Genomic DNA, 12,790 nt, shown 5'->3' on the forward strand with positions numbered 1-12,790 from the left:
AAGAAAACTCATAAAGTGAATAAAGTGAAAAACAATATGCTTCGATCTGCATTCAAACACCACTAATTCCTTCTGTGGCAGTGTATAGCATTTTTCATTATGAGTCTCTTGGAGTTATCTTGGATCCTTAGCATGCTTCTTCAGCTTTTGAGTCATATTTTTTCATTTCATTGATTAGAGTTCTTAAATCTTTCAAAATTGTTTTACTTTGTATTTATGTTGTTTAGTATCCTCTTGGTTCTGTTCAATTCACTCTGAATCAGTTTCTACAAGTCTTTCCAGGTTTCTCTGATCCATTCTTTTAGCACAATAATATTCTATTACACACATATTACACACATACACACACATAATTGTTGCATACGTTCCTAATAGACATTGATCAATATTCCTGAAAAGACTTAAATCAAAGAAATATAATTTTATTTTTTGTTTCATCTTTTTAAAAGATTCATTAATTTAATTAATTAATTTGCAATATTTTCCCATGGTTAAATGATTCATATTCTTTCCCTCCCCTCCCATAGCCAATGATCAATTCCACTGGGTTTTATATGTATCATTGATCAAGATCTATTTCCATATTATTAATATTTGCAATAGAGTGATCATTGAGCATCTACTTCCCAATCATATCCCCATTGAACTATGTAATCAAGGAAATGTTTTTCTTCTGTGTTTCTACTCCCACAGTTCTTTCTCTGTATGTGGATAGCATAAAGAAAAATAATTTAAATGTTAAAATATTACTCAGTCATTCTGTGTTTAAATTTCAAATTATTCCCCCAAAGTAAGTTCATACTCTTTCACCCAGCATCCCACTATTAGGTATATATACTAAGGAAGTCAAGGACAAAAATTCAAAGTCTAATATATACCAAAATATTCCGAGCAACGCACTTTCCTGTGGCCAAAAACTAGAGACAGTGTGGCCACCTGTCTATTGGGCAGAGTCAAAATAACTATGGTACCTAAATGCAATTGAATACAATTAGGTAATAAATTAAGATAATGACTTCAAGGATGATTGGTATGAACTGATACACAGTGAAGTAAGAATCAAGAGAATAATGATTACAGCAATGTAAATGGAAAACCTGGAGGCATCTGGGTAGCTCAGTGGATTGAGAACCAGGACCAGAGACAGGAGGTCCTGGGTTCAAATTTGACCTCAGACACTTACTAGCTGTATGACCCTGGGCAAGTCACTTGACCCCCATTGCCTAGCCTATACCACTCTATACCACTTAGAACCAATATTGGTTCTAAGACCGAAGGTAAGGGTTTACAACAAATGGAAAGCCTACTAAAAGAAAGTTGAATTCTGGATAACAGAAAAAACAGTGAAAACTTTTAGAGAAGAAATAAAATATGACTCCTCCTTCACAGCCATAGAGAAGGACAACGAGGATAAGGACAAATAGTATAGCTTGCTAGACAGGGTTTTGTTATGCACCGTCTTTGGCTAATTATCTTCCCTTTGCCTTAATAAAAAGAGGGGCAGATATGGTAGAAATTAACTAACAAAGGCTAACCAATAACAGTAATTTATAATGTCCACATTTGGGCTGTACTGTCTTAAATTAACTCTTTTCCTTAGGGAAAGAGTCTAATACAGGGGTGAGCAAAACCCCACAAAAGAATAATGCAGAAAGAAATGAAGTGGGCACCTATTGAGATACCCCAACAAAGAGGTGCAAAAATAAGCGAATCTCATGTTAGTTTACTGTGTAGGACTGATGTTAATAAGGCAGAAATACCTAAAGGCTTTTTTGATTGGCTCATCCTGTCTCTTCCCCTTCTGCTCCCAACCCCCACCACCATTCTCCCTTTCTGCTGACCTTGTTATCCATTCCATCTCAAGAAAAGTATCCCTTTGGATTCCACCAAGCATATGCCTCCTTATCAATCATCTCCACAGGAGAAGCCTTCCCTTCTTTACCAGAGCAGAGCACCAAGGCTGCCTCTTTAGGTGCAAGATCATAGAAACACAGACACTGAAGTCCAAAGGCTTGGATTCAGATCTTACTCCTGATGCTCGCTCCTTATAGCTCAACCTCACTGGTCCTCAGTTTCCTCATAAATAATAGGAGAGAGAGAATATAATTGGAGTATATGGAGGCTAGGGTCCCCAAATCAGGAAGATCTAAGTTCAGATCCATCCTCAGAAGCTTCCTAGATGGGCAACCTTGAGCAAGTCACTTAATGTGTTTCTGCCTTAGTTTCCTTATCTAAAAATGGGAATAATAATAGGACCTACCTCCCAGAGTTATTGTGAGGATCAAATAAAAACATTATTGTAAAATGCTTAGCACTGTGCCTGGTACACCAATGTTATTTAATAGATGCCTATTCCCTTCCCTTCCCTTCCCTTCCCTTCCCTTGCTTAAGGCCACTTAACTAGTAAATGGCAGAACTGGTTTTTAGTCTATGTACTGTAACTCTAAAACCTACACACAGCCTCACTATGATGTCCTTTCTGTAAATAATTTTAACTAATCATATAATCTTGTGATATGATATCCTACATCATTTACTATATGATGATGATAATTTTTAGCTAATCAATGGACTATATAATATGTTTTCTCTGTGAATTCTTTTGAATATTTAACTTTTAATTCTTCATCACTGTAAATGATAAATATTGCATACTTTAATGATTTTTTCCTTTCCTTTTTTCTAGCAGCTGTTTGGGGCAATTTCGTTAACATAAGGTAATTACTTCAGTTTGATATTTGTCTTCTGTGGAATTGTGTTTTATAGTTAAAATTCAATTAACTGTTTTGTAGTTTGCTGAAAGAAACTTAATCTTAGATGAGATTCTCAGTATCTTATCTGTCTCCTATGTCATTTGGTAGGTACTCTGGGAAATCGAACTAGTCTTAGTATTAGTCTCATTAAAACATAGGATGATAAATACATCACCAGAAACAAGGAAAATGAGTGTTTTCTTAAAAAGCCTGATTTGGGGTGGGACGGTTTGGAGAGCTGATAGTAACTTTTGTATTAATTACTCATTATTCTATTGTGTATGGCAATGATATTTTCTATTATTGTGAAAAACTGAGAGTTTACAGTCTAGGTTATAGATTATCATTTCAGAGTATAGGAGGAAAACCTTTTAAATATAATTTTTTGTTGCTGTTATTTATAATTCAAGCATAACTCATTACTATTTCTGAATATGTAATACTCAGTTACTGTAACTGTAAAATAAAATAGATAACATTTTGCTCATCTTTATGAAATAAGATTTTGAAGATGTATTCAGATAAATCATGTTTTAATGAATTCTAATTAGTGTTTAAAATATAGATTTTTATGTTTAAGGGGACAGGGAGGAAGAAACACGGCTAAGGTGTTTTGTTTTTTTTCTCCCCATAGTTCATTTCATTGATTTTTTTTTAAACCCTTTCCTTCCGTCTTGGAGCCAATACTGTGTATTGGTTTCAAGGCAGAAGAGTGCTAAGGGCTAGGCAATGGGAGTTAAGTGACTTGCCCAGGATCACACAGCTGGGAAGTGTCTGAGGCCAGATTTGAACCTAGGACTTCCTGTCTCTAGGCCTGGCTCTCAATCCACTGAGCTACCCAGCTGCCCCCCATTTCATTGATTTTTAAAGGCCTTTTTAAAAAATCTGGATATGAGGAGGGGGTAGGAGGAGAAAGGGAAAAGAAGGGAGGTCTAAAATTATTTAAATTGAATCGTCAGTCCCTCAGTCATATGAACATTCTTTACATATGCAATGACAATACTATTTATCCAGTTTATATTACTGTGTATACTTTTACTGTTGATATAGTGTTTTAGTTAATTAGTAGTCTATTTACAGAGCTTATGTGGTTCTGTCTGTATGCATGCCTTTGCATGTATGTATATTTAGGGCTTAAAAGTAGTGTTTTGTTGTTTTAAACATATTTTAGGTTTTCTCAGAAAGCCACTTAAGTTCAAATAAAATGCTTATTACCTTGTTTCTTTCTTGGTTTTTAAATTCTTTTCGTTGGGCACCAAAACCCTTGCTTGTTAAATGAGAATTGCTGTTTTACTGTTGCTGTTTGCAGTGATATGTGTAAAGTCCCCAAGGACCAGAGTATTCCTTTTTTTCACTCTAGTATTCCTTCTTTTACTCCTTATTTCTCGTGGTCTTTTTTTATGACCAGAAGATTTTCCAAAGTGGGTGGGGGAAATGTTGATCTGATTTCTACCACTGTGGCATATGTATGTTTCATCAACAAAGAGGCTCTGTGTGTCTAGGTGTGGTGTGTGCTGATCCATGTAAAGGAGCTCTGTTACGCTACTTGAAAGGGCTCCATTTTGTCTTGGATACCCCAAATAGCCCTAGTGTACAAAACTCATGCCTTTAAATATAATGAAGAGTCCTGTAACATCGTTTTTTTAAACTAAAGTTTTGCCTCTTAACTTTTAATTTAAAACAGTTTGGGGTATAATGCGGGAATGAGATTACTTGGATTAAATTAAAAACCTGTAAATTAGAGTGAATACAGCCTATATTTAGAAAAATGGCACAAATGAGTTACTTTGAAAGGTATGAGGAAATGTCTGAATTCTATGGTATTTTATTTGTTTCTGATAATTTAATTTATGCTAAAATGCTTGAAATCATGAAATTATTCAATTGACTTCAGCTTTATGACTTTCTCTTTTACAGGTCTATACAGGAAAATGGAGAACAGAAAATTGAAAATAAGATAGAAGAGGTTAGTTTACTTTCCTTATTCCTCTGGTCATAGAAATATAGATTTATTTTAGCTGAAAAGAAAGTCAAAGGTCATCTAATGCCACTGTTTCATTTTATCAATGAGGAAGTTGCAGCCAAGAGAGGTTAAAAGACTTGTTTGAAGTTACACAGGAAGTAAGTGATGGACTCTGAATATGAATCAAAATCCTGAGATTCCAAGTGTTAGCTTCTTGTTTCTGTTTGGGAGCCTGCCCCAATATCTTCATTGTGATGGGACCTGGTGACCCATGCCATTTAGTGCGTGTATGTGTGTTTTTTGTTCCTTCTGACATAGTTTGAAAAGGCTGGAATAGCTAATTGGATGGGAGTGATCTTTCTAGTTCTTACTGTTACCCTACAAATGACAGCTCTACTTTAGCTTTTTAGAAAAAGTACAAGTTTTAAGATAATTTTATTCTGGTCTAGTGATGGGAGTTCTGGGTTCAAATTACCACTCAGTGTAATCCTTCCCAGGCAACAAATGGAAGAAATTAAGGGAGGAGGAGGAGGAGGAGAAGGAGAGACAGACAAGACAGATATATAGATAGGTAAAGGACAAGCGGGGAGGAGGAAAGGAAGAGAGGGAGGAGAGAACACAAGACTATGTGGCAAGCTGAGGATTGAGCTTCATCTCGAGAGGAACTTTTTGAGGATTTTCAGTTTAAAAAAAAATCACTTTGTTACATTTTTTAAAAGTGTTTTAAAAATACCTAGAATTCTCTCCCATAATTCCTTCACCCCAAGTTGGGTAGATATACACCATTTTTTAAAAAGTTTGGTTTTCAGCTCAAGTGAAAGAAAAGAATTATAAGCACAAAACATCATTTTTGGAAGATCATAGATTGTGCTGACTCACCCCAAGATTTTATGCTTAGCAACATGTATGAACATGCTGAAGGAACAACTTCTCAGTTACTCAAACAAAATCAGTTTCATAAAGAAAAATGTTATCTGTAAGCCAGACTAGGAAAAACTGCTTTGTTAAGAAAAGGACATGGCTGGTGCACATCTGGTTGGCTCTGAACCTGAAAGTGCCCATCCTGGTGTTGGGTAGATCCAGATATTATCTCCACCTAAAGCGCTAGGTAGGCATCTCAAGAAATAGGAACACCATATGCCTGCCCCTAATTGTTTAGAGGAACAGCTGAATCCAAGTTGTACATTTAGATTCCAGTCTGAAATGAACGGTGGAAAATAATGTTAAACTTCTGTGTTATGTCTACAAGACATTATGCTTACTTGTAAAAGAACAGTTTGTGTTTCGAGGGTGGGGAGAGAGAGGTCTTGAGTTCTTTAAAATTTGTTTCTGTCATTGTTGTAGGCTGTTGCTCCATTAAGAGAGAAAATCAGAGACTTGGAGAAAAGGTAGGTCTACTTCTATAGAATAACTTTAAGAAAACAGAATTGTGACTTGGTAGTATTGGGTATGTTTCAAGTGTACAATTATGAGGAAAATATGTAGTATAAACTCATAAATTAGTATTTCTTAAATTAATATGTATAAACAAATCAGTTGAGTAAGTCTTTCTTTGTGTTTGTGTCTATGTGCGTGTTCTATGTATAGTTCTGTTTATCTAGATATTTCCCTTTTCCAAGGAAAAATGAAAAAAAAAAGATTAATGATTTGCTGAAAGAACTAACTTGCTAGGCTGTCTATGTGTGTGTTGGGATAGTGGAAGGGAGAGGGATAATAATAGTATGGGAAAAGGTAATTTTTTTACAGCAAGTTCCCTTTGAATTAATGAAATCACAGGTCTTGTCCAAAATAATTGCATTTATTTTTGTGGATATGAGCATATATTTTTGTGTATGTTTAAGCACACACACATATATAGATATATTTTACACATTCTCTCTCATAAACAAACACACACAGTGCTATAGCTTATAAAGAACAAAATGGACATTGTTTCTGTTTACACCCTGTCATAAGAGTTTTTCCTTTGTCAGTTATTAGTAAGTGATCTTTCATGAAAACGTTTATTTTAAAATATTATAGTGATATATATTCAGTAAAAAATTCTAGTCTTCCTGGCTGCTTTCATTCTTCACTTCGTGACCACACACATCAGTTGCTTTTCTCTAAAGAACTTGGCCCCTGTTTCTGTACCCACTTTATAACAACAGTCTCCAGGACTGGAGTTAGTGGCTATTGCCTGCTGAATCAGAACCTTGAGCCAGAATATCACATTTACCGATTAACCTCAAATCTTTACTTATTAGTGGAGATCTTTCATTGCCCAGTTGTCTGTCTGAGTGAGCAAAATTCTCAGATGGGTAAGGATTGTGACAAGCTGAGATTGATATTCATCTTGATTCATTCATTTAATAATTAAAAATAAATCATTAGGTCTCTCGATCAATCACTTTGTGCCAGACTGTTCTCAGTACTGAGAATATAAAGAATGGGGGGTAAAAATGGTCTCTTCTCAAAGGTCATGAAAATAATCACATAAGTGATCTAGAGAGGCTTACTTGGAGCTAATTTAGAGGGAAGACACTGTCACTGGGGAGATCTTTGGGAAAAAAGGAGGATTTGAAACAAGACTTGAAGGAAGCCAGGTGGTATGAGGAACAGCCAGGGCAGGACAGGGAATGTCTGGAAGGAATGTCATGGACAACAAAGAGCTAGGAGGCCACTAGATTCTAGATAAAAGAGCAGAAAGATAGGAAGGGAGGGGCCAGGTTGTGACAAGCTTTGCCTTTCTAAACAGGGGATTTCACCTTTGGTTTATCAAATTGGGTAGGTGACAAGGTCAGATCTGCAATTTGAGAACATCTACAGACATCTGAATGGAGGGTAGCCTGGATTGAGGGAAGACCTGAAAGAAAGAGACCATCAAGAAAGCTCTTGGTGTTGGTATGAGTTGATATGGGGCAAGTAGGTAGTTTAGTGGATAGAGCACCAGACTGCAGTCACGTAAGACTCGAGTTCAAATGCATCCTCACATACATACTAGTTGCCTGATTTTGGACAAGTCACTTAACCATATTTAACTCAAGTTTCCTTATCTGTAAAATGAGCTGGAGAAGCAAATGGCAAACCACTCTAGTATCTTTGACAAGAAAACCTCATATGGGATCATAATGAGTAGGACACAAGTGAAATGACTGATCAATAAAAAACCTAAGGGTCTACATCGGAGTAATGGCCATGTCAGAAAAGAGAATGAGATATATTCAAAAGATGTTGAGTAGGTGGAATCCACAGGTCTTTGCAACAAACTGGATATGGGGTGGGTGTTGTTAGAGAAAGGAGTTGAGGATGGCGCCTGGGTTGTGAGCCTGGGTAACTGGTCACTGAGTCCTTAATAGGAAGGGGGAAGTTTTAAAGAGGGGAGGATTTGGGGGAGGCAGGGAAGATAAGGAATGCTGTTTTGGAAATGTGTTGGAATATTTATAGGACATTGTGTTTTTGAGATGTCCAGTTGGAGAAGTTAGTGCCAGATAAATAGAACTGAGAATCAATGCCTTAGGGAACTAATTGAATTCATGGAAGCTGATGAAATCAGCTAATATATCAGATAATATAGAGGGAGAAGAGCCAGTCTATAAAGAAGCAGGACAGAGCCTTGAGGGACACTCCAGGTAAAGAAGATGAGATCCAGCAGAGGGGGCTCACACAAATCTGGAGAAGATGGGATGGAATACTACTTGACATTTGTAAAGCACTTTTAAGATTTTCAGAGCATCTTACAGATATTGATATTCCCATTTTACATGAAGGAGGCAGAGCGAGATGAAGTCCTTTGCCTATGGCCACACAGTTTGTATGTGAACAAGACTGGATTTTAATTCAGGTTGTCCCAACTCTTCCAGCAATCAATCTACTGCACACCCAGCTGCCTATAATGAGATGGAATGGGATACATACAAGCAATTAGAGGAGGTAGCCTTGGCAAAGAGAAGAGACACTTCTTTATGTAAGACAAGATCTGAGTTAGAGGAGAAGAGGGAATTCTTGGGGAAGTTTCCTTTTTTTTTTTAAAGTAAAATGTATGAATTAAGTTCTCATTTGAGGGGGGAGGAGGAATGAGAAGGTATGGGAAAGCTAGTGCTGTGAATGGGTCTGTGAATTGATTAGGGAGGTGTAAAAGGATTGTCTTGCTGCAGTGAGATCCCATTGGAGATTATGTAACACAAATTTTTAGTGGAATCAACACAGTTTGATGATTTTCTCGAACTTCATTTAACTGCAAGTGCCTAGAAGTGAAGGCAGCGTATGATTCAAGAAATCCAAAGCTGGGGCTCAGCAAGACATGACATACAATAGAATAAGGGGAGCAGGGGACTTTGGGGTAGCTTGTGGTCTGTGGAAGCATCTTCATGGTGTCTTCTCCAAACAGTTCACTTTCTGGATTCAGTGAGGTAGCATGTTTCTTAACCTAAAATTACTCTCAAAAGGAATTTACACTTTGCAATTTAGAATAACAATTTTACAATAGGAGATAAGACGTGGAACTAAAACCAGCTGAAATGATCAAATGTCAGCTGGAAAAGACCGCAGAAGTCATCTAGTTCGATTTCCTTTATTTCATAGTTGAGGAAACAGACCCAAAGAGGTTAAGAGTATTCAAGGTTACCGATTATTTAGTAGCAGAGGAGTGTCTAAAAGGGGCTGCTAGACCTGGAGACAGGTTCCTATGTGACACTTCTTAGCTGTGTGACCCTGGACAAGTCACTTGATTCCCCAATGTTCAGCCCTTCCCACTGTTCTGCCTTATGACCAAAGTTAGAGGTTTAAAGAAGGAACTGGGTTTGGAATTGAAGTCTCTTCTTTCACAGTTATGTTCCCATCCATAACCACTATTCTTTACACTCACTGGGAAGGATGCTGGGGATTACTCCTGAGTGGTCTCATCAAAGGCCAGTACTGTATCCCTGGCATTCACCTCAATTTCTGTTTACCTTCCTAGTTTCTACAGACAAAATCCATAATGCAAACATTACAAAGAGGTTTTTGTTTAACAAAGTTATTTCCATGGTTTGGCAGAGCCTGGTTTGCCAAGATTCCACATGGGAAAAGGAATCTAGCCAAGCCTGGTGCCTCCTTCTCTCTCAGATGATTAAGTCAATTCATTCATTCAGTAAATATTTACTGAACTACTATGTGGCAAGGACTATGCTGGGGGGGGGGGGGGTGCAGTTGGAAGATAGAGAGATGAGCCAGACATTGTCTGTGGCCTCCAAAAGAAAAGTTCACTCTAGGAGTAATCTGAGATATATACAATTAAGTATAATTCACGTTTCTTTAGAATTTGGCAAATTGAGAGTAACAATCAGTTATTGATTAGATCACGTCTGAATAGGAGGCATGATGTGTATCACAAAGAACACCAGACCAATATTCTCATCCTTACTGCACCCTAGCAGCCCTCAGTGACCTTTGGCTTATCCTTTCATATCCTTTATCATTCTGTCATGGAAGTAATATTCTTTTCTTACAGCGAGGTGGCACAGCAAATAGTACTGGGCTCAGAGGTAGGAAGACTCCTCTTCCTGACTTCAAATTTGATTCCAGATTGTGATCCTGGGCAAGTCATGTAACCCTGTTTGCCTCCGTTTCCTCCTTTATAAAATGAGCTGGAGAAGCAAATGGCAAACCCCTTTAGGGCTTCTGCAAAGAAAACCCCAAGTGGGGTCATGAAGAGTCAGACACAAACGAAAACCAGCTCAACCACAACTTATCTGTTCATCTCAGAGTTTTTAAGAGATTCCAAAAGCATGTTAGACCTGGATCAAACCCATTTAATTCAGACTCATTTTATAGAAGACAACCCGGAGGCCCAGAGAGGTCACTGAAGAAATTAGTGGTAGAACTGCAAGTTTCTCAAAAATTGCCAAGCACTTCACAGATTATTGCTATTACAACAGATTATTTTATACAACAGAAGCCACCTTCTATATGATAATACTAACATGTGGCATTTTTGTATTGTTTTAGTACTTTACTTTGAACTCTGGGAGGTAAATGCTATTTTTATCCCCATTTTTTACAGATGAGGAAACTGAGGCTGAGAGGTTAGGTGACTTATTTCAGGAACATACAACTATTAAGTGTCAGAGGAGGGATTTGAAGTCAGGTCCAGAAATCCATCTATTGTAACACTTAGCTGCTGATAATAGCTACTTTTCCTGATAGCCTTCAACTGCTAGTGCCCACCCCCTCAAACTACTTTATTTAAGGTACTTTGTATGTGTATTTATATTATATACATATTAACATAACATATTGTGAATAATATATAATAAATATAATACTACTACTTTATTATTACTACTTAACTATTGTATTTAATTTCCTTGTACTTATATTTATTCTATAAATACATTTATAGAAGTCTTTGTTGTCTTCCCCTTTTAGAAGATAAACTCCTTGAAAGTAGAGATTATTTTATTCTTTGTATTTGTATCCCTAGAGACTAGCACAGTAGCATGACACATAGACGTCACTTAAGATTGATGATTGCACAGTCCCTTGTGGTATGATGAATAATTGACATTTTGTTTATTAACTGTGTGATCCTGGACAAATCATTGAACCTGAAATAGTCAATGAGCATTTATTAAATACCTACTGTGTGCCTGGGCACTGTGCTAGGCTCTGGTTACTAAGAAGAGAAAAATAAAGTCCTTGCCTTTTAGCAGTTCACAAACTAATTGGGGAGACAGTCTGCCAACAACTATATACAAACAGGATAAATTGGTGGTGATCAACAAAGGGTAGGTAGTAGAATTAGAGAGGGTTCTAGTAGAAGTTGGATAGAATTTTAGCTGGACTTTGAAGGAAGCCAGGGAGGGTAGGAGGGTAGGAGGCACAGAGATGAGAAGGGAGAAAATTCCAAACATGGGGGACAGTTTATGAAAATGCTCAGAGTAGGGAGATATTGTCATGAGTGAGGCCAGTGTCATCAAATAGTCTAGTACTTGGAATGGGTAGAAAGGTACAACAGAAGTAAGAAAGAGCCAGATTGCAAGAAGGATTTTAAAATCCAAAGAAAGAATGTGATATTTCATAACGGAAATTTATAAACATTTGTTAAGTGCCTTCTATGTGTGCTAAGGGCTGTGTGTGCTTTGACTGTGCTAAGTGCTAGGGATTCAAAAAGAAGGAAAAGACAGTTCCTGCCCTCAAAGAGTGTATAGTCTAATGGTGAAAAACATCCAAATAAATGTATACAGAATGAATAGGAAATACTAGAAGGAGGGCCCTGGGATTTAGAGGAGTTGGGGAAGGTGGGATTTTAGTTGGAACTTAGAGGAGGCTAGGGAGGTTAGTAGTTGAGTAATTGGGAATTTATTAAATGGTAAATGGGGATGATATGTTCAGATCTATGCTTTAGGAAAATAAATTTGACAACTAAGTGGAGGCTGGACTAAAGGTAAAGAGAGATAAAAGGCTGTTGTAGTAACTCAGATACAAGGCAATAAAGCCACGCACAGGATGCTGGCAAGATCGGAGGAGAAAAGAGAGAATATTATTTACAAGATGTTAGGAGGAACATCATGGAACCGGGAGTTGATACTTGATTACAGATTGGATATTTGGGATTGTGTGAGGGGCGAATTAAAGAGTGAGAAGTCAAGAGTGACATCTGGATTGGAGAAAATGGGTTTTAGGTACTTTGTCAACCTTTATCATGATACTTGCTTTGATCTTGACCTGTGGTGGCATTGATATAGGAAATAAAGAATGAGGAAATTTCACTGCAACTTAAGAGTTTTAGAGTTCTGCATTTGCCACTGAGATGTTAAATGACTTGGCCAAATTCAACCCCCCAATAGGTGTCCTGTATTCCTCACTGACTGACTGCTTCTCTATTCTTCTTCTTCTTCAACATCACCAGTAATTTTTCTACTCCAGGGATTAGAATTAATGCTCTTCAATTTATTAACCTGCCATGATGCCTCTCTGTTATCATCATCATCATCATCATTGTCATAATGATCATCATCATCATCATCATCATCATCATCATCATCATCATCATCATCATCTTGGGTTGGGGGTTGGATTCTGGATTCTGCTACTTAATTCCCTGTCTGATATG

The 12,790-nt window shown here is 37.2% G+C and overlaps 1 protein-coding gene across 2 annotated transcripts in view; it reads left to right on the forward strand.

Moving 5' to 3' along the window:
* The window catches only part of UXS1 (UDP-glucuronate decarboxylase 1), a 143,903-nt gene that overhangs the window by 52,190 nt on the left and 78,923 nt on the right, over positions 1 to 12,790 (forward strand). Inside the window, exons 2-4 of one of the 2 annotated variants that reach the window (XM_007501194.3) lie at positions 2,687 to 2,717; positions 4,671 to 4,719; positions 6,061 to 6,104. In XM_007501194.3, coding sequence (XP_007501256.1) covers positions 2,687 to 2,717; positions 4,671 to 4,719; positions 6,061 to 6,104 — 124 coding nt within the window. The remainder of the gene's footprint in view (positions 1 to 2,686; positions 2,718 to 4,670; positions 4,720 to 6,060; positions 6,105 to 12,790) is intronic. The other variant, XM_007501195.3, reaches the window with a different exon arrangement.

The sequence above is a fragment of the Monodelphis domestica genome, chromosome 8 (genome assembly GCF_027887165.1).
Source record: "Monodelphis domestica isolate mMonDom1 chromosome 8, mMonDom1.pri, whole genome shotgun sequence".
Lineage (NCBI taxonomy): Eukaryota > Metazoa > Chordata > Mammalia > Didelphimorphia > Didelphidae > Monodelphis > Monodelphis domestica.